The 23405-nt window shown below is 39.6% G+C and overlaps 1 protein-coding gene and 1 long non-coding RNA gene across 6 annotated transcripts in view; one reads left to right on the forward strand and one right to left on the reverse strand.

The window, feature by feature from the left end:
- rbm33a (RNA binding motif protein 33a) overlaps window positions 1-13579 on the reverse strand; it is a 48687-nt gene extending 35108 nt beyond the window's left edge. For all 5 annotated transcript variants that reach the window (XM_080417167.1, XM_080417169.1, XM_080417168.1 and 2 more), the window contains exons 1-2: window positions 13424-13579; window positions 3221-3299 (exon numbers count right to left, since the gene is read on the reverse strand). In XM_080417167.1, coding sequence (XP_080273293.1) covers window positions 3221-3299; window positions 13424-13445 — 101 coding nt within the window. In that variant the 5' untranslated portion in view covers window positions 13446-13579. The remainder of the gene's footprint in view (window positions 1-3220; window positions 3300-13423) is intronic.
- A 727-nt stretch (window positions 13580-14306) lies between these two features.
- On the forward strand, window positions 14307-18235 carry LOC308077243. The gene is made up of 4 exons (XR_013932377.1): window positions 14307-14371; window positions 14958-15012; window positions 15243-15357; window positions 18171-18235. It is a non-coding gene; the product is annotated as an uncharacterized lncRNA (long non-coding RNA).
- The last annotated feature ends 5170 nt before the right edge of the window (window positions 18236-23405 follow it).

Below are 23405 nucleotides of genomic sequence, written 5' to 3' on the forward strand. Positions count from 1 at the left end.
TAAAGGGAATCGTTAAGGAACCGGAATAGTTAAAATCCTGAAGGCTCCCAACCCTAATCCTGAGTGATGCAGAACTCATCGACACATGCATTTAGACATTCCACTGCCCCATTCTCCAGCAGCTCAAGTAGTTTTCCGCAGACAGGCAGGTTGTGATTGCTCAAAGACGCTGTCATTTGAGGGTCCGATAGTGGGCCACAGTTTGTAGTCCTTAACCCCAGAAGTGACCCAAGGGGGATCACGTTTAGTTCTGCGACAAAAGTAATTTTTAAACTTATGTGAATTGCCTGTGTGGCCCAATAATCAAGGCTTCTTTGCTATTTTTTAAATATATATTATTCCTTCCATTGTTAATCTGCTGTGTGAACCCATGGCAGAGGTAACTTCCGGGTTGGCCTACAAAATGTTCGTAGCACTTTATAGCAGCAAGCCAAAAAAAACTAAATTGCATTGGGGAAACAAAGCAGCTGTACTCAACTCAAATTTCTCTAGTGGGAAAAAAAATGACTTTGAAATTCATACAAGTGATGACATGGCCCAGATGTACGGCTTCAGTTTCAGTAGACTGGGATGCTGGGTAATGCCATCTTCTGAAGAATTCAACATAATTTCACGTTTATATTTTAAGTGGATATTAAAACAGAGCTTTTAAATGGATTATTCATAGCTTGCTACTTTCCTACAGAATGTCTACTTGGTAAGTATCAACACTACATTTGTGATATTCAAAGCCTTATAGTTCCTTTATAATGCACCCATGAAACACTAGCTTCAGTCTAGTGAAACATTATTTTATTACATATGATAAAATGAGCACGTAATAAATTGTAAACCTATAGGCTAGCTTTTCTTTTATATAGTATCAATCGAATATAATGTGTAGTCCCTAGCTGCTGTGAGCACTACTTGCCAAGTGCTGTAGCAGAAGTCAAGCACCAGTCAGGCACCTGTCAAATACAACTAAATATTTGGCTCTGGCTGGTGATAAAACAACCAGCTTTGTAGGTCTTACTCTAGTCTAGCAATATAGTTGGGAGGGTAAAACAGTTCCTTCTGAATTGTGGGATACAGCCTAGTTGAAACTGTCTGCCGATCCTAAGAGGATTGTTTGTGAATAGAATACATTTCCTTTTTCATAGGTTATCCATTTGGATGTAACATCAACACAAATGTTTTAGTCTTCATTCCATGCACTTATCAGAACACAGGCCTTGACTTGAGGCATGGGTAGGAATGGATCCAAAAGAAAATTCTTGGCCGAAACCGAAAATAAGGAAACACTTGGGCAACTACCAAATGTAAATTTATTGCAAATTATTTGTACCATTGCTGCGACTCTGTTGTGTGTTAACAAATTTAGTCCCCCCTACAAACGTGCCTTCCTTTCTGAGCTGCAGTAGCTCTTGGTGCTAACTGCTAATAGCATGTACATTGTTTACTTTATGTGCAATCTCACAGTGTGTCAGAAAGTCAATCTGTTCCAAGTATTAAGTTGAGAAACAAGGCTAGCCGATTGCAGACTGAAACTGTCTGTGAAACTGTCTCTCTCACTGTGAATGAGAGGCGGAGCTGAGCTGCTCCATGCTCCTGTGCTCCTAGTGTGTGAGCGCGCATGTGTGTGTATGTGCGCGCGCCACTGTCGGAGCTAGGCAGAGACGAGCCACAGGAGAACATTCAGCTGGTATATTTCAGCAAATGAGTTTTGAAACTGTTTTAAAGAATTCAGAATCAATATGTAGCCCATTGATAAATGTATATGGCCAATGTATATACCTCTAAGTATGATCAATTTTTTGACCAAATGTGGCGGGAATTGGACAGGTGGTCTGCTAGAACATGGCTGCAACATAGCAGAGAAACGGTAATATACCAAACTCCGCCTCGCCCCTTTAAGGCGATTGTATTATTAGAGATACACCATGTGACTATATTAACATTGCAATTATTTTATAACTTAGAAATTCAAATTATATTAATCAAATGGGCTATGAAGGTGAACAAATAAGAACACAGGTGAAGATGTGATTGGAATAAGTGTAGATAGAGGGTCCTCCTCTGGAGATGTTTGATGCCTCAGTTTCAGTGAAGAGATGGGTGGAAGAGGGACAGACAGCCAGGACACTACCTTATAAATCCTGGCCCCAGGATATTGCCTTAAGCCCCAGTGGTGGCCTACCATGCGTTTTTAAGGCTTATATCACCACAACTGTCTTTTAACAATGAAACGTATAGAGAAACAGAGGGGTGATTTTCCTTGGCTACAACAAAGGATGTTTATAACTGGCTTAAGCTGTATATTCCTGTAACCTACCTGCAAGGCAAACGGGGGAGGATTGATATTGTCCACATAGTTGCCTTTGGCTTTTAATATATATATTTCAGAAGAACAGCTTTGGCAAAAGGCAATTTGTGCGTCTTTCTCTGAAATGTTGAAACATTTCTTTGGTCGTATCGGTGGGAGGTAAATACAACTTTCGGGCGGGTGGAGTTTGCTTTCGAGTTGCTCACATTTGAACGTCTTTAGTTCACTATAAACACAACACGAGATATCTGTCTATTGTGTCTAAACACAGGCATGCAAACAGCCCCGAGGTGAAAAGGGTGACAACATGTTTTTTTTTCGGGTCAGGTGTCACACTATTGCCCTATTTGGATTCAAAACGGCTATTGTAGATGAAAAGCTACATGTTTGCATGTCTGTAAACACCTGAACGTGGCCAGAGTGCTCCGTCTCTCTCCCCTCCTTCTCATTAAATTTTAACTTCTTTACTAATACAGGAGTGATAATAAGGATTTCCATGTTAGTAGCACTGTAGGTTAATTAAAAACACATACATGGCAGATTAATCAAAGTTAAATGATTTGGCCTAGAGCAACAAAAAAGAAATGTATAATACATATACGCATATTGAATTTGCCATTTAATAACTTACTAAGAAATATAGAGGGTGAAGTCCACTGGCTAACCCATGCGAATCAAACTATTTCAAACATATTGAGAGTGCAACGGTTTCCCCAAAAATGCATAACACGGTCTAAAATGGCTTATTTTTTTCTGGTAAGATAGAAGCTTTTACTGTGTAAGGTCCATTTGTGGATGCAGTTAGTCATGGGCTACATGCTCCACTCTTGAAATCACCACAGCAGTTTGTTGTGAACATCACTCTACAGTAGATAACACTCAACCCCAAAAGAAAATCTCTCTCTGTGCAATAAATACCTGTCTAAATCGTCATCTGTTCCTCTTCTCCTTCGTGACCGTTCCGCTCCTGGCTTGTCATATTCGTCAAAGCCTTCATCTGCAAGAGAAAAGATCATAGTACTTCATTTATTTTTACATTCGCTGATCAGTTCAATGTTTAGCAAATATACCGGTCATTATCCCCGCCAGGCCAGAATGGCAGGGGTAGGTGTGTCAACTTTTCACCCGTCTGTGTGTGTGCCATTTTGTGAGTCCATGGCTAATCTCGCAAACGACTACTCTGATCAGCATAGTATTTGTGCATGCTGCCAGTAGGCCAAGGAACTCACCCCACAAATATTTTTCTAATCCGTCAACGACAACTACGTTAATTTGGTGAATTCATAATCTCTGACCCACTGTCCCTCCAGGGTATGGAGAGCTGATCCTCAATGCTATGGAGTAGGGCTGCACAATTAATCAAATTTTAATCGCGATCACAATTTTTGGCTTCCAACAAATAAGTGGTTTGGCAATGTAGGTTCCCCAGAAATAGTTCCCATGGCCCATTCAGATGCATCACAAAATCCCAAACGCTGGCAAAGTCGGTCCCCCAGAAATCTCTCACAGGCCATTGAGATGCATTGTAACATCCTATCACTGGGAGAGAAAGTCGGTTCCCAACATAGCATTGCTGCTTTGGAGAGAAAGTTGCCATAACATCCCATCACTGGGAGAGAAAGTCGGTTCCCAACATAGCATTGCTGCCTTGGAGAGAAAGTTGCCATAACATCCAATCGCTGGGAGAGAAAGTTACCGCTTAAGGCTTTCCACAACAACATTCCTTCAGCCAGTTGTAAAAACAAATGAAAACAATGTTCAGTGTAGTGCACACTGCACACAATAGGCAGCATTTCTCTGTTTTACTCCCAGTTAAGATGAGCAAGTTGCAATGCAGTAAACAAAGTTCCTCTGCTGCATTTTCTCCAGTTTGCTGTATGTTCTCTCAGCATCCTTTTTTTGTCCCTCAGTAGTCCCATAACATGAGTCGCAACTCACAAGTTGTAATGCAGTAAGCAAAGTTTCTCTGCATTTGTTTCAGTGAGTCTGTTCCTCTTTTTCTCATGAAGGGTCTAAAACTCACTGAATTATCTCTCACTGGGAATGGGGGGGGTGGGGGTCAAAGAAATGTTCTTGGCAGTGGTGCAAGAAGGCTTAGGTGGGTTTCGTTCTGTTTGCACCATTCCAGTGGTACACCAGTCTTTCAATCAGTCACCAGCTCTCTGGAGTAATGGTTCAGCTCGTTAGCGATGTCCTCCTCGCCCTCTTCTTCAATAGGAGATACGTGATGACTGTGAGCCCCAAGGATGTTTGCGTACAATTGGTCAACAAGATCAGAGGACTCCTCTTCCTCCACCTTACTCGTTTAGGATCAGATCCTTGGTCTCCAGTGGTGCTTGTTGTTCAGACTTGGCGGCAATGTCTTGTTCCTCTTTTAGCCATTGTTTTGCCTTGTTCAGTGTGTCCTCTGCTACAAAGACATGGCCCTTGTATCGAGGATCCAGCAGTGTTGCACTTGCCAGCACCAAACATTTGGTATCCTCCATCTTGGAAAATCTTCTCTCCAAGCTCTGCAACAGTTGCACATTTCCCGGAGTGTTCTGATCGCCCTAGAAATGATACATTTTGAGATATCCCATTGTTCTGCTGTTGAATATGTAAACCTCCCATGTTCTCCGCAAACATGCCCAGGGCACGCTTCTGCTCCAGCAACCGGTGCAACATGTGCTTAGCAGTGTTGATTTTGACAACAAATTTTGATTTAGTTTTAGTCATAGTCTTTTGAATAAAATTCCATTTAGTTTTAGTCATATTTTAGTCATCTGAAATGTCTAGTTTTAGTCGACTAAATATCATAAGATTATAGTCGACTAAATCTACAGTTGATTTAGTCGACTAAAATGTATGTTGGCGGTGCCTTGATGGCGTCATAATGGCTGATTTTACACTTGGTTTCATGCTGAAAATAGCAGATCTACAAGCTCACAACGTGTCGCGATGCGACACGTTGTGAGCTTGTAGATCTGCTATTGTCAGAACGCAACACCCGAGCACAACCAAACATAAAATGACTTGTCTTTTAGTTCAACTGGATCTCTTCTCCACTACATTTTAGTCTAGTTTTTATTTGTTGACGAAATTGTCAATATATTTAGTCTTAGAGTTTTTATCTCGTTTTCGTCAGTGAAAAAAGGTAGTCGACCAACATTTTTAGTCATAGTTTTAGTCGACGAAATCAACACTGAGGGCCCACTTGAAAATCTCGAAAGCGTTTGCGGCCCAACCATCTGATCTGGCTGCCTAACACCGCGTGCATTTTCAGAGGATGTTTATTTTGATGATGATCAGTCAATCAATTTGTGTTTCCGGTTCGGATCAATGGTACTTAAAGGGATAGTTCACCCCCAAAATGACTTTCTTTCTATCGATTGGTCACCCCATGGATACTTTTTTTGTCGCATTCCTAAGCCAATAATGTGATGACTAATGGACTGTGACATCATGAAGTCCAGGGGCCAATCACAGATTACTGTTCAGCCTAATTATTCAGAAAACCTCAGACCACAGAAAATCCACTGAATGTTTAAAGTTCAGTTTTTTGGGGTCTAATTGAGGTCATAAAACCCCCCAAAAAAACATTAAAAATTTGAAAATTAATGTCATATAACCTTTAATACAGCACTCAACCTTTTAATTATGATTCTGTACCCATAAAGATATTAATATCCTGAATCAAAGATGTGACTGGGTAATGGGACTTGATAATCAGCAGTGCCCGGTTAAAGGGGAATTTAGCCCGACGGTTTTCTTACCTTTTCTATGATTTGATATCCTAGGACGAGTGGTACAGTAGAAACATGAATAATTCCATAACGAGTCAACCGCAGCTAAAAACCCGAGCGTATATTATGCGGTGTGCTAGATAGTGTATTTTAATCATTATAACTAGAGGTTTGGGCCGCTTTGTGGCCCTCACATCTAAGCCTGATCAGCTACATCAATGCTACGTTGCACCAGTGATCCAACTGATATGGCCATATATGGAGATGCTCAGTAGGGTGGGGTCCTAACGGCAAAGCTAATGCGGCCAAAGAGAAGGAAAGCTGCTGTGGCTAAAATGTTAAAATGTAGTTTTATATTAACTGTACAATATGTAAGTACATTGAAGGCGGGGAAAGAAGCCTAAGTATTGGCCAGAGCACTGATCAATAGTCTGTGGCAAGTTTGGAGGCAAATGGAGTGATCGTGCGCTGACCAACCCCGGACGTACTTTTGGAGGTCAATTATAGTAGTAGGATTCTCCCTCCTGTCATTGGAGTCATTCACTCACACACAGATAGTGTGTCTTTATCACAATATGCCCAAATATGGATTACTGATGTCATAGTACTGACACAATTCTGATCATAGATTTAGCTCAAATAGACATTCAGGTTGAGTAGCGTCATTAGCTATTCCATATAATGATGTCATCACACAATGATATCACAACATCATTATTAAATCAGATGTAATTGTCCTTTTAAATGTCGTTATTGTAGTTTCTAACACAACACCATTCAGCAACTTCTGGGAATAAATTGCCCTGCCTTCTAACAACAATTTTTAAATTACTTGCACCGATTCACAGTGGTGCTGGTGTGTGAAATGTTTCACTGGACGATACATCTGAAAGGACATGATAATTACCGCACAGCTGCTGTGGTAGTCGGACACAAGGTGTACTCATTTGAAGGATGCAGTAACGAGAAGAACAGTGTTCACTTTGAAGTCCACATCTTTAACACAGTGTCTCTGCACTGGAGGAAGTTGCCCCCATGGACAAATGGAAGAGGAGAAGGTCCCCCTGATGTTCCCTCCGGGCGCTGGGGCCACACAGCTGTACTTATAGCAGATTGCGTCTACATCTGGGGAGGGTATCCTTACTGCAACCTGCTCTATGGATTTGATGTCGACTCCCACAGATGGTTCAAGCCCGAGATTTCTGGAACCGTTCCAGAGGTGAGGTACGACCACAGAGCCTGTGTCTTGGAGAAGGTCATGTATATCTATGGAGGATCCGTCAAGCGGACTGGAAATACTAATGACATGTACAAGTTGGACACAACCACAATGGTCTGGGCTATAATTAACACCAGAGGAACTCCACCAGCTGTTTCATATTGTCACTCTGCCACCATCATCGGGACAAAGATGTTTGTATGTGGGGGCAGTATGTGGGGGCACTACAACATCAGAGTGTTTGACACAGAGACCAACAACTGGCTGAACACACCTCCTGCACAGCATCTCCCAGGAAGACGCTGGGGTCATGTAGCCTTTGCCTACAATGGAGAGCTGTATACCGGAAAATACTTAAATGATGTGTGGAAATTCAACCCAGTGACCTTCACCTGGAATAAGGTTGAAGTCAAGGGAAACGGCCCTTCTCAGATGTATTACATGCGCTGTTGCATGGTGGGAGATCGTATCATACTCTTTGGAAGCAAAGTCTCTGATGGTCTGTACATCTTAGATTTAAGTCCAACACTGAAGACATTATGCAAGCTAGTAGTTATTCAGTACGGTGTGGAGCAGTCAGAACTCCCTCACGACATCAGGTGGGAACTGGCAGCCATGACTAAAAACCATTAGAAAGGTTCACATGCTCAGTGGAGCGCACAGCTCTGCCAGTACAATATTTGCCTCTGAGAAGTAGTGTAGTAGAAGTAAAAGTACTGAAGATTGGAATTAGTCCAGTAAAAAATACCTCAAAATTGTTCTTAAGTACAGTACTTCAGTAAATATACTTAGTTACTTTACACCACTGGTGAAAACCTTGTATGTCCACCACACCGTTACTTTTCAGTAACACACTCTTTTATGCGATGATGTAATGGCAGTGTTTCTCAAAGTGGGGTCTGGGGACCCCCAGGGGTCCTTGGGAGGGTTCCAGGGGGTCCCCAGCAAAATTGTGGATCTGCTATTTTCCCAAAAGTCTTGAAAAAATGATTAGATAACACAAATCTAGTACGGGGGTCTCTGCAAAATTTCAGATGGTGGTCCGCCGCAGCAAAATACGTATTAATTTGGGGGTCCTTGACATGAAACAGTTCAAGACACACTGATGTAGGGGCATTCTTTACGGGAAAATAAATTTAAAAAAAGTGTAAATATGGAGATTGTAGATCTGCTATTTTCAGAACACAACACCCGAGCACAACCGAACATAAAATGACTTGTCTTTTGGTTCTACTGGATCTCTTCACCACTACATCTTAGTCTAGTTTTTATTTGTTGACAAAATCAACACTGGTGCTTAGTAGAGATCAAGTGGGTGGGAACAGCTACCAAATGATCTCACCAAGCCCCGGGACAGCAGAGGAGCATTATTGAAGCTACTGTGTTCTGGTGGTCAAATCTGGTATTGCAAGACTTCCACATTATGCTTCTATCGTCTGAAACCCTAGTGCGCCTGCCCTATTGGCACCAATGTTAGATGGATGCTAAGGGGATCCCATGCTATAGGGTTGCTAATTGAATGGTCCTCAGAAGCTGTTTTGCTAGCAGAGTGGTTTAAGTGTCATGTCTTCAACTTGCTGATAATGTCCTCTAATGGCTCTCTGACTGCTGATGCCCTTGTTGATCACAAGCTGCAGTGTGTGCAGCTGATGTCCAGTATCTCTGGCAAACTCACGCCTTTGATCATGTTCACACCACTGTCTCTGAGCACAAGCACCACTGGCTCTTGGATGATATCCCAATGGTCCAACATGTTAAGAAACATCTCGCTGGCGTACTCCTCAGTATGTGAGCCAGAAATGGCCTTGACATTTAACACTACCCCTTTTCTTTCCCAGTCATCGTCTATAAAATGACATGTGAGACTCATTAATGATTCTGTTTCTCCAGACCAACATTCTGTGGTGAAAGACAAAGGGGGCCAACAATCTCTGGTGTAGTCAGTGCCTTGGCATAAACTTTGTGAGCACACTATACATCATGTCAATGGGGTAGTGCTTCTCACTTTTAACTCATATAGTGCCAATGACGTCTTTTGACGGCCGTTTTCAGTGTGCCATTAGTGCCAATGACGTGTTTTGACTCACCTAATTTTTTTTTTTTTTTTTATCTCAAAAGGAACTGGGAGAAAACGATTTTCAAAAAGTTAATGCTCCATCCACTTCAATGTTAAAATGTAAACGGAGAAAACAAATTCTCCGTTTGATCCATAATGCCTGTGGCATATGGATCAACAAGCTTGAAATAAGCCTGGCAGTGAATGAGTTAAGATTGTATTTTGTAGGGGGTGCAACAGTTAATCGAACTAATTGATCAGTAAACAATCCCTATTTTGGGTATTTCATTAAAACTTTGTAAAATAGTTAAAATAGCATATCGTCAGTGTCCGGAACGAACCAGCTAACTCCATTTTCAGCTTTTTTTTTTTTTTTCATAAATCAACGCTATTGAACACCCTTTACGTCTGTGTAAAAAATCAAAACATTTGAACCAATGAAAAGTATTAAAAAGCGCCTCTGACGAAAACTCCCAACTCCATTGGATCCTCAAACTGTCCGTCAAAAACAAACAACTCCCCCCTCTCCTCTACAGCGCTGCCTTTTAACAGCATGAGCAGTAGAGCGCACTGCGCAGTGAACGAGGAGGAGGATCACGTTACAAACTCCCCGTAGTCTGTTAAAACTATGCAGTGTACCTGTTTATCAAACTTAGCACTGAAGCTAATGTTATGAAAACAAGTAATTATATTTCTAAAATCTATGAAGTGTTCAATGAGGAGAGCAATGTGACAAGAAGAAAGGCATTCATAGCATTTCTGTCGTGCTGAAACCTCTCCCTCAGCAGCGAGTGGAGCTATTGTTTGGACAACAACTCCATTTCAGCTTGATTTCTGCTCATCTGAAACTACTATCTCCACTAGCGCTGGCTAAAGTGTTGATTTATCCGCGATTTGGGTAAAGTGTTGATAATATAATGACACATGCAAGTATCTGACAATATATAAAGTCACTATACCAACTTTGATGAGGCCGTATTGATTTGTTTTAAAAATATAAGGTTTTCTTCATTTCCTGAAAAACCTATATTTTGTTTTCTCGTTTCCTGAACAATGAGCGTTTTGGAGTTAGCGGTTTCAGGCTGAACAGCAGAGATATAATAGCTTAAGGGGATTACCACTCATTTTCAACATTAAACTATGTCATTTATACACCCTAGAGCTGATATGGAAATATTCCTTAATGTTGGATCCTGTTCCTCCGGTTCCTCCTGTTCCAGATCTAGACTCTAGATGTGATCAGTGACGGTCGGAGCCTTGCTGCTAGAATGGGGATCTTACCTCCAGCAGAAACAGTGCAGCTTGAAAATGTACTTAAGTTGTGTGCAAGTACTAATATGTCTTGTGAAACAGAATATATAATCATATGCCATTAAGCGAGTATATTATTTTGAGTGGACATACGGCAGTAGGGAACCCCTCTGTGGAAGTGACGTGATGACGTTTATTAACAAACGTGACTTTTCTAACAGCACCAGCCAGAGCCTTCCAATGAGGCGCCAAAACGTCATCAGGTACGTTTAGAAACACCATCACGTTTCAAGTCTAAACAAGGGTATTTACGTCACAGAGAAGTTCCCCCAGCTCCTCATTACAGTGCGAAAGAATATACTTACTTTTCAAGTAAATCTTGGTAGTTTATAAATAATGGCATATGATTATTCTGTTTCACAAGGCAACACTTGTACTTGTACACAATATAAGTGAATCCTCATTCTAGACCACAGGCTGCCTAGAACAGTGGTTCTCAACCTGTGGGTCTGGAGACCCAGGGGGTACCCAAATTATTTTGGGGGGTCCCCAAATGATTAGCTTAATGTGCAACATTGTTTTCTCACTCAACAGTAAACAAACCAACATAAAGTATAAGACCTTTTTTAATACCAAATTGTCAAATATTACGTAAGAAAGAGGCAAAAAGAGCGAAAATAGCCGTTCTACAAACTCACATGTGAGCCACTGTGAACCACTGGCCTAGAAGGTGGGCTAAGAGTACAGCCTCCATCCGTCACTGATCACATGACCCCCAAATTATATACTTTATCAGCTCTAAAGGTATATAAAGGACAGTTAAATGTTGAAGATGAGTGGTATTGCTCTTTAAAGAGGGCTGAAATGGTCAATCAATGTTTTAATATATAAAAAATATGATAAAAACATGTCTCCCAATTATTCAATTAACATAAAACGTAATTGATAGAATACTCGCTAAGAAAATAATCAAGAGTTGCAGCCCTAGGACTGTCATTTCCATCTTTAGAGCCCTGCCACTAATGGGGCTAAAAATAACTCGACAGATCAGAATGGACCCTGTAAGTCACAAGAAGAATACAATTCGTGGACTGACAGGCAGGCAGAGCCCTATAATGCTCAATAGCATAGCATTATAGGGCTCCTGCATCAGCCCTAAAATGTACTCAACATTAATCAAATCAAGTGTTAATGCATAGATTGATTGATTTCTTTATTGATCTTGAAATAAAAACATGTCACATGTAACATACATCTGACTCACCATAATCAAAAGGATAACTAGCTTACTGTAGTTCGTGTAGTGCGGTGCTGTTAGGTGCATGAAATGTATAGAGTTCATGATGTGAACAAGTCTCTGAGTGAATGCGTGGGTGTACCTGCCACTCAAAGTGTATATGTGTGTGTGGGGGGGGGGGGGGATACATCACATACATATTCACAATATACCATCTACATACAGTATCTTCAAAAATACTATTTTCACCCCAAAAAAATCGACTACCTGAATATTCAAATGAAAGCTGCCATATCAATGGAAAGCGCAATCAATTGCAAAATGCCACCTGATTTCCAACGCTAGTGAGTAGGCTGGGATATGAGTGTCACCTTTGGACAATAGAAGGATGGAGTATGGGCCAAGTTAAAAACTGTACTTCATAACCTTGACATCCTACCTGAGATTCGAACCCAGGTCTCCTCCCGCATAATTTGATTGAATACTTAATGAATCAGAAATGTAAACAGCACAGGGTACAGTCAGACATTTAGGCTAAAAGGATAACACAAAAAAGTCCTTGGGACTTGTTTTCATTGTGGTCCTAAAATAATACCTAATAATTTCTAGCGCCGAGCCAAGACAGGAGATATTGCACTTTGAGCTTCAGGTATTATGTACTACTTGCCAACCAGTTGGTGTGTCCTACCTGACACTAGGGTCTACATTAAGACTTTTCAATTGAAGAATTGAAAAGTAGCACATCTGCAGTGGTTGGGGGTCAGGGGCCCTGACCCCCAATCACTGCAGATGTGCTAGTCAGTTTCCCATTATATCATTCTCTACCATACAGATTGCTTTAAATAAATCTTTCGGATTGCAGCTATAATTGCAACATAAATCTCACACTGGCAGGTGTAGCCTTTTCAGCTGCTATGTTACAAATAGACCCTTATATAATAATAATAATAATAATAATAATAATATAAAGGGCTAAAATGTCATTTAGATAGCATGTTATGTAGACAGATCCCAGGTCATTTATAGACCTGGCATCCTATAGTGTGTATATATAGCTTCAATGTACAGATTGACTTTTTGGGACATTATACTGTTGAGACTGATTGTAGGTTCTTGGTTTACCTATGATCCTAGATTACTATTTCTATGCATTTTGATGTATTACCTTGTGTAGTCCTTGCTTACTGTAAATCGCTCAGCATTAAGAGAGTCTGCTACATGGCTAGATTGTACATTGTAATTCGTCGCACAAGCCTTTTATCACGACACAAAATAAATGACGACATTCTCAACTGTCAAGTGTCGGCGCGAGCGTTAGCTGTGACGCTAGCTGCTGCTAACACACCATCACAGCCAAACAACCCAACAATCCGACGGATATACTTCGTCGAAACAGGAATGCATCCGTTACCAGTTAACTGACACTTAACTAACGTAGTCACACACCATAGCAGCACAATGACACACACAATGATTACTTGGGTCATATTCACATTTGTTGATAGCATTAGCTAGTTAGCACTGCGCGGCCTAGTCTCAGAGCCGTCGTTTCCTGCGGTTATTGTTCATCACAGGCTACGTTAGCCTCTTAGCTAGCGAGCTGCATCAACAACAATAATAACAATAGTGTACCTACCCTGAGCTTTGTTGTCCGCCATGACGCACGACGCTTCACACAGTGAGTCTGACTATAAAACGTGGAAATACATTGACATGTTCGGTACAAATGAAACAAATGAAGCTAACAGGTTGTCCACTGCAGTGCTACCATGTTATCCACCAGACCACCACACACCAGCGTTGCCAGGTTGTGCGTGAGAAACAAGCAAGTGAAGCAACAAGGTCTATGAAAGCGTTCAGCCCAAAAGAAGCAACTCAGGCCACATGAGCGCTTTATCAAGTGATCGGCTATTTGAAAAAAATAGCCGATCTACTACAAGCTCACAACGCGACTCGTAGATCTGCTATATTAAAATAAATCTTAAAGAAATGTGACTAATTTGAAACATTTTAACAACACAAATCTTTAATGGGGGTCCCTGGCATAACATATTTTCAGATGGGGCTCCTTGACATGAAAATGTTTGAGAACCTCTGGTTTAAACAGCATTAGGAAACTAGCCCAAAATAAGCAACTACACTTTAGAAACAGGCCCCCCAAAAAAACGCAACCCGCAAAGTAGCTACAAGCAACTTACCAGAAAAACAAGCCCAAAGTAGCTTATAATAAGCAGACATGGCAACGCCGCATGGCAGAACTGTGACGGTGCATTGTGGGTGGGAAAACTCTGTTCCTGAATCCGATCCCAGATCGGTTTGGGCGGGGGGATCTGCTGTTTACCTTTTTGGAGAAAAACATCTAGATTATAGTGTTCATTACAATGTAGCCTACTCTATTGACATGTTTGTAGTAATTATAGCCTTGGATCAAGACTATCATAGATGTATTTGACCGAGTCTGACTTTTACTTAAGTCAAAATCGATAAAATACATCTACTGTATGACAAAACAACACACCACGACCTTATAAGATTCAAGATCTTGGTGAATTGATTCGTGTGTTTACAGTGATTTATTATAAGGGTAGGGTAGGCATTTCATATCTGCTACACAAGCATTTTCAAGATGGAAAGCAATAGCCATCCTTGCTGTTAGTTGGTATTACTTTTGATTGATTGAATACTTTATTAGCAGTTTGCAAAAAAAAAAGGGACAAGAAAATACAGTTCAATACAAGGTCTGCTAAGAGGATTTGAAACCCAAGAAAGCCTATGGTTTGTTTCCATTGGGGTCCTTTCTTTATACTCAATTCATCGAAACATTTAATGACAGACAAATACTACTGTGAAGGTTGTAAATGATTGGATATGTTGTGGACCACAACATATCCAATAATGTACAACCTTCTCAGTAATACCAACTAACAGCAAGGATGGCTATTGCTTTCTATCTTGAAAATGTGGACTTAGATGAATGTTGTTGTAGCCTAGAAGTGTAGATCTGTGAAATGCTGTAATTGTTGATGGCATAATGTGTTGTGGTTGTGGATATGGACATATGGTTGTGGAGCCTATTATGGGTTGCATGGTTTTGCTTTAGTGGAACATCTATCCCATCATTTTGATGGGAGGTACTCACACTTGATAACCTGACATACCTTTCTGTGCAGGTACTCAATGGATTTAATAGCTCAAGGGATAATTACATCAACATCCCGTGCATTGGTAAATATAAAAAATATAACTATGTTTGATTTATATTTTGAGCCCTCTACTCAAGTTGACGTAGGCTACTGTACTGCCTGTCTCTTTACAATTATGGTCACATTTTGTGAAATGTTCAAATGGTGGCTAATCTTTATTCAGGTCACTCCTTTTATTTCTATTTTCTGTAAGGTCAAATCCTTTTTATCTCTCACTAAGTTTTTTTTCTTTCTGCCCCTTTCGTGCTTAAGTCTTGGAGTCAAAGTAGCTGTCTTCTCTATGGCTCGACTACAGCAGAATTCAAACCCCCAAATTCCACCAGGGCTGACAAACGTCAACAAAGACCCCTGGAGACACCAAAGAGAGGTGAGCAGTGAACTGAAGCCTCATTGTATTGGCTCATTATGGGGCGAGGAAGAAGCCATTTTGTAGCACCACAAGGTCAATATCTGAAAGCCAGAGCGATGGAGGGGATCAGCCGTGAGATTTTTAATTTGAGAAAGCGTAAAGGGACTTTCCTAGTGAAAGACAGTCTGTGAATTCTAATGGACTGGTGGGGATTGTACGGATAAGATGTTGAGCTGGTGAATGTTTTCCTTTTCTCTGTAAAAGCTGTATGAAATACAGTATTGAAAACGACTCTGTTCAAATATAATGTTTTAAAAACGTAGAAACATTTCATTCAACACAAAATAGACATATAGCCTACTATTTAGCATATATTTAAAACATGGAAATATTTAATCCAGGTAATCTGAATATTTATAGCCTCTTAGAAGTAATTACGTATGCATCATGCTTGAAAACCTACAGTTCACATATATCTAATGAATATTTCAGTTTGATGCCAGCCACACCATGTGCTTGCTTAATCCCTCACAATTTCAACATTGTTAACAATATCATGAGTGAAATGATGGTGGTCTTTCTCTCTTTATAATTGAAAACATGTTATTTCAGTAAAACACCTCCTGCATGTGAACCTTTGTCAGATCATGAGATGTCTAGTGCACTTGTGCAACTATTTTATCCATCTACACAGTACTAATATTGTATTAGTGGTGCAGTTGCAATTCTCATATCACACATTTCTCACATATCTTAAATATTTATTCTAATTTTATTTCATTAGATAGGCCGGATATTTCTATGTTCCCTGGATTCTCTTTCCCAAGATTCTGGGTTTACTTCCAAATGGAAGTGAAGAAGGGAGCTGTCACATTCTATTATGCTGACCTCAAAGGTTCAGGGCCTTATTCCCAATCCAGTGGTTTTCCATAACAATGAAATTTGGAGGGCGCAAAGCCGAAGCAGACAAGACTTTTTTTTTTCTCCAGTTAAAGGACAGAAGTTCTTTACAACAAACCTATCTGTATGCCTTGTGTGGATGCCTTTGACAGAGCCAACCCATAGCCAACGTGGAAGTTGTTTTGTATGAGACAATGTGTTAGTGCTGCCCACTTACCAGGATCAGTATAGATCCTGGGGTCATGGAGTTGGAGTATAAGTCTATGATAGATCATAAAAAAAGTAGATTATATACATATGTACAGTATATGTGTGTGTGTGTGTGTGTGTGTGTGTGTGTGTGTGTGTGTGTGTGTGTGTGTGTGTGTGTGTGTGTGTGTGTGTGTGTGTGTATATATAATATTTCATTAAGCATTTTCTTCACATAATGTGAATGGCTCTTGATCAACCCTCTGAAATATTTCTACCTGGTGTTGAAGAACCCTGTCCTGTTTCGTTACAATAGTGTTTGCATATGTAGGCTACATGCTCAAATAACCACTAAAGTAGCCTTAACAGCACCAAAAAGAAGGTGTGTGAACCTTAACAAAAAAAAGGTGTAATATACATAAAATCATTGCAGTTACATCCATTACTTAATGTGTTTCAAAGTAGCCTAGCCTGCAGACAGTGGCAATTGAACATTATTTTGTTCCTCGAATATGCATATGGCAATAAGACAATGCCTATGTGGGCTATTGTTTTCAGCAGAATAGGCGACAGCCAGTGACCCACATCTGAGTGCGATGAACTGCTTGACTCAGGACTGCTGTTTTATTCAGTGTGTGCAGTGTCAGCGCACGGGATGAGGGGGTTATCTTTGTGAGCCATTGTCATTGGATGCTGGATCTGGATTCACGACGCCATTGGCTGTGCGACTGTCAGTCTGGAATGTTATTGCTGCTTCCCGCGCCATTCGACGTGCACGCGCAGGACAGCCAGGCACGTAACCGTTCAGAGACTGTCTGGAGTCTGTCTGAAACTGATAAAAATGGGGATGGAGTTTTTTAAGACTGTACCAATTCACAGGAAAGCGAACATTGGAAAAGGGAATTTTCTGACTATCTCAACTGCCGTCGCGATAGGTTTTCTTTTACCATGCTCAAACAAGCAGTGGGCTATTTTAGATACTCGTTTGAAAGTTTTCCTTTTTTTTATTATTATTATTTCTATTCTACAGCAGACAGTTCTTTATGCACAGGTAAGGCTGCCGTTGACGTGTGAGTAGCACTACTGCAGAAGCTACTTTGCTTGACTGCCAAGTATGATGCTTATATTGTTGATTGTTTAAATTAAGAAAAAGAAATCCTAGGTTTGCTTAATATTTTAAATTAAAGTTGTTGGATTAGCACTGCTAATCTAGCAGTGTGTTAATTAAATGATAAGATAGGCTACAATACTTTTTTTAATAATGTCCATCCATGCTTTAGAGAGCATTGTTGTGTTTTGGAGTCTACTTGACCTCATTCATTCACACTGTTGGTGGTGAGGATGCGCAGGTGACGCACCTTTGCTCACGTGCATGCTGTTGTTTAACCCCATGACTTCCTTGTACGTGATGCTGACTAGTGACTACCTGTTCTCACAACGTAGGCCTACCACAGCACATGGGGGAAAAAACGTGTGTAGGCTAAATGTTTATTGCAGGGTTATATTTATTGTTAATTTATAATACCTGTTGGTTTTCAGTGTTCATTTTTAATTGTGCTGCAGTGACAAAATGCTGGTCTGGTGGGGCTGTAATAGTCTTCTTCTCTTCTATTCCATTGTCTGGGGAGGGAAGCATGATTTCAGACATGTGTGCACGCAGTCTACTAATCAATATATATCTGCAATTAAACAAATATTTCTGCCCCTCAGACATTTTTTAAAGTATTAACTGTGTTCTGCAGGAGATGTGTATCCACCTCCAGAATCTACAAAAAGTGCCACCATCCCCAGTACCTGCAGTCAAAGGTTGGTTACCGCAGACAATGAGACATAAGACATCCATTATTAAAGCACGGTTAAAAGTAGATCATTCTCAAGTAGAGAACAATAGTGACAAATATGGCACAGCAAAACCCGACTTATACACCTGAATACAAAAGTATGGGTTCATCAAAGTTTTACATATCCCAAATAAGGACCCAAAATAGAACAATTCAGTCTTTCCCAAAATCTTAGTTAATTTGAAAAACGTGGGATACTTGATGTCTATGTAATGAATGGTGTGTAGTGTTCATTTGGGGTAATTTGTCCACAATTTCCACTAAGAAACACATTTAGAAAAGAAACACAACTCTCTACAAGTACATATTTTTTAAATAGTGATATGGAAATCCAAATAGTCATCTGCCTGATCTTTCGCTGCCTCACTGTCACACCCAGCCAGACACCTTTGCTGTGTCACTGCAGCAGATGTCTTCAGACAGTATAGTCATATGACTAGGGGACCCCCGCCCCCATGTCTGATCCTTCAGGGGCAAGATGGCTGCTGCAAGCCTTGCCATTGTTGTCCATGCCTTTTAATGTGATGAGTGAAATTAATCATAGCTATGCAATAGAATGCACTGCAATAAAGGGCGAAAAGTGGGTTCTAAGGATTTCATGGCCTAAATTTGTTGGTTTTATTTATATGGATTATTCAAGCAGTGATCCCCATTCTTTCCCCTTTGCACTTCTCTTAATGGAAAATACATTCAGAATTGTGTTTTTTCCCCCCTCATTGAGATGGCTATCTATTTTGGTTCACTGCTTTCTTCCAGTGTGTCTGAAAATGTCATACTACCTCAGTGATATCACTTTTTCTTTTCTTTTTTAAGTTGGTCGGTTTTCTGTATTGGACAATCTATATTGGAGCCTCTTTGATTACCGAAGGATGTGTTTGGACTAAAATAAATATTTTGATTATGATATTATGGACACAAAAACAAATTTACAGTCATTGAATTAATAATAATTGCTAAAGATTTAAAATGAGTATGGTAACAGTATTCAAATCTCTAAATTGATATCAAATATAATGTCGACTTCAAATTGAGAAGAAAGAAGTGAAGTGAAAGAGAATATATTCTTGATTTTGTGATATCCTGGACACAAGAGTTCATTAATCCCTATCCGGATGGAACAGATACGAATTTTGGGTAGTTGCTGCATTGGGATCGCTTTGATAGCCGACCTGTGATCATATAATCATCTCACCGAACATCATGTCAAAAAGAAATATAATAAGTTAGATTAATCAAAAAATATCTTTAATACCCCAATTCCAAATCTGATCCACTCGCATAGGGATTAAAAGTTTTGAACTCTTTGGCCCAGCAGTGGATTACATTTTTCATTACAGTTCCAAGCAGTCAAAAGTATTTTTGTACATAGCATTTTCAACTGTGTTTGCAACATATTGTGCAGCACCTCAAGATGTTATCTGGGTGGTTTGCCTTTGAATGAAGTTTACTAATAGAGCTGAGAGAACACCCATATTTTATAGGGACACTGCTAATATTCAGAAAACAATCCATCATTCACAGGATTCAGCATTTTTGTCCAGTCTGCTTGTTAATTGAAGGTTGTCTTTTCTGTCCTGTATTTCCTCTTATCACACACCTGCTAACTGATCCTATGAGTTTGGTGCCCTGTCGATGTAGTAGGCAATGAGAAGTCAACCAAAAAAAATAAACTTTTTTTCCGGGTCCACTGTCATTTACAGAAAATCTGAGAGATCGTTTGAGCACAGAGGGAATTTTGAGTGTTATTTCAAAGTGCCTTAGGGTTAACTCTGACATTACAAGTTATTTTCCCTCTGTGACTCTGTGATGTTTATCTGTTAGCCCTATCAGTGACTGGCCTGGACAGATCACTTCATTATCACCTGCTTAGTGCATACTCGTCTGCTGTCAGACAACTCATTTACTCGCACCATGACATATTCCTTAATCGTTTTTGAGTGTTTTTTGACTATTTTGTTTTTGCGGTTTCTGAGTGTAAGCCACCCTTAACACACAGTTTTTGTTGTTGTTTTTTTATCTTTCAAGGCATGTCCCAAACTTGACCCCAGAGTTTGACGAGAATGGCTGAAATTACTATTGGAAAGGTAATACAAAGAAAGCCGAATTTCATCGTCACAAATTTGCCTTAATATCAATATTTGTCGCAGCATCACACACGTTCTGTGTTGTATATTATGGGTCAAATATTCAATTGTATTTGTGTTATTTCTTTGTGACACAAAGCTGATGCACAAAGCACAACATAGTGTTAATTCTCTAAAATGTACTATACTGTATGCGCATACAGTATATAAACTTTATTATGGGGAATAATTCTGAAAAGCTGTTTGAGTTGATATTTCCGAGTTCATATTTGCCTGATCACTTGAAATGACATTTATCGATATCGATAACATTTATCAAGCATGATAAATGTTATCGCATTCTGAATTGAATATTAATTGATAACAACTAGTCCACCTCACATTAAGGAAAATAGATCACTGTTCCAAATTGAGCTATTTGCGTTATTCAAACTTATGTTACATAGCCTTTGACAGTGTTCTTATGAATGCATAATTTAATGTGTAAACTTGTATTTAAAGGCTAAACAATATGAAAAGGCAGTATCATCAATGATAATGCTTTATTTTAACATTGACATTAACCATTCAAATACTACTCAGTTGTTTGATGCTCTGTGTATGTTCTTCTTTACAGGAGATCCATAATTCCTTGAAGTCTGACATCCCTTCATGTTCTTCATGCTGACAGTGTATTCACCCATGGTAAGCTCTGCATTGCCCTGTTCATTAAGGCACATTTGGACATGTTTAAAGTTGAGAAAAGCTATTCTAGGAATGTTTTAAGGTGCTGTAGTGAGCACGCAGGTGCCGGAGGGAGAGAATAGTCTGCTGCACGGACTAATATTTTCAGAGAATGAGCTGTGACTTGCATTGCCAAATCTAATTGATATGATGCCGGCATGTTGCATTCAGCTCTGCCATTCACTCATTTGCAGCAATCATTTTTGATTAACCCTGATTTCTGATCGCTTCATAAGGTAATTATGGATGTGGATCTGGTAACTTTAACTGGAGGCTGAGCCAGAAAATGCTGAGGCAAGAGGGACTCGGAGAGTCTCTATGCTGCTTTCCTATTGGCTTGTTGTCTCCACCCACAGTGTAGTCACGAGGTCTAGCGAGCGCCATGATGATGACTAGAGAATAGAGAACACAGCCTTTCATCTTGGATCTAATTCTGCCTGCTATATAATTAAAATGTTTTGCTGGTTGATGTCTGTGTGCATGTAGAGTTAAATATGAGCGTATGCCTATGCATTGCTCTGTACAGTAGCAACACCAGGCTTTGTGCATTGTAAATGATGAGTTGTTTATGGGAGCAGCCATTTCTGTCTTATGACGCAGCTCTCCATGGAAACAAGGGTGTTTCCTTTGACATTGGTGTGGCACATTTTTAAATCAAGGCCTTCACTGTATTTTTTAAGGGGTCTCCTGGCACACTGCCAATGCATGGGCCCATTTTACTGCTCCCTCATGGCGGCATAGGATCACTACTACACAGCTGTGGTCCGTAGCTGGACCGAGCCATCGATAACTCAAGGCCAGCAGCGTCCATTTTAGGTTTCAGACAGTGGCGAAAGAGTTTAACCGTAATGCAGGTTCTAGAAATGGAAGACTGATTTTATAGCACTCCTTGTTGAAAACTAGACTATTTCTTTTACGGCGAAAACACATTTTCCTGTGGATTATAATGTAAAACAATGCTGAAAAACTGGTATACTTCAAACGTTTCATTTTGTTTATGGAGAGCAGTTTACTTACTCGCTATGCAATACGTTTCATTATAGCCTAATTTGCTTTTACGAGAAATATCTGCTATTGTTGCTGTTTTTCTGCTGTCTTTACGATAAAAAAATGGTTATACATTATTGAATGTAATAATAGACTAACGACTAGTCAGTTAAAACACATCCTCCCTTGAAATTGTATTTGTATTTAATAGCATACGATGATCTCGCAGTAATACTGGGCAATAATATAGTTAAAGTTTAATGTTATATTTGTTGTGTTAGCGCTTTCGTATTTGGTACAGTTTACGTTATTGCAAAAATTATCCAATGTGTTAGTGAAAAAACATTGAGTAACACATTTTATGAAAATTTGTTAAAAGAAAATTGTGAAAGCAATGTTTTTGTTCATTTAATTACCAGAAAGTGTATTTAGGTGAACACAAGATTTTTGTACAAATATTTGTCGCAGTATAATACATCAATATGAATTATATTAAATATGATGTACAAACTACCACAATTGCGTTGTGATCCAATGTTTTACACATTGTTACATGATTTTGCACAATAATGTTGTTTCTGCCGGTTAGGTAACGGTTAGGTAACTATTTTATTCAGTAAACATTTCCTCAGTCTGTTGTGTGTGGTTCTAGTTATGCATGTACTGTAGTGTTTTTCTATAGACCATGATGATCACATGGCAGAATAGATGAATTGTTTGATGTGACTTTATCATTGTGGGCGAAACTAACCAACTTTCTCTGATATAGTCTGGAATATAAAATTAAATGCCCATCTGTAATGATGGCTGGATGTAAAATAATTACTCGGGGTTCAAATTAAATTGTTTATGCTCTTTTCTTATGTAGTTGCTTATTTAATTAGATTTTCTTAATTTCACACGTCATACTTACTGAAAATCGAAGCAATAAAAGTGTACTATAGCTGAAGTTGCATATAACCGTGGAATATGCACTTGCATTTATATAGGAGTCTACCTATGCATGGTTTAGTAAAGAATACATTATATATTGTTATGCTGGACTTCTAACTTTGTCAGAAGGATGACCTTTACCCCTGTGAACACATATTTTTACCTTCTGGGAAAACCTTGAAATACAGACTGTGCCACCTAACTCAACAGTGACTGTCAGTAACATATTAAGCTAGGCACTGTTTCCCAAATAGTGGGTCGGGACCCATATGTGGGTCGCGGATACATTTTTATGGGTCGCGACTGCATACCCCTTCATTTTTTGTTTCCTACATTTAGTTTTTAATTATTAGATTTTCAAACAATTCCCAGAAAGTGTTTTTCAAAAGAATTCTATAAAAAATATAAA

This window comes from Gymnoscopelus braueri, assembly GCF_963280865.1.
Source record: "Gymnoscopelus braueri genome assembly, chromosome: 21".
In the NCBI taxonomy this organism is placed as follows: Eukaryota; Metazoa; Chordata; class Actinopteri; order Myctophiformes; family Myctophidae; genus Gymnoscopelus; species Gymnoscopelus braueri.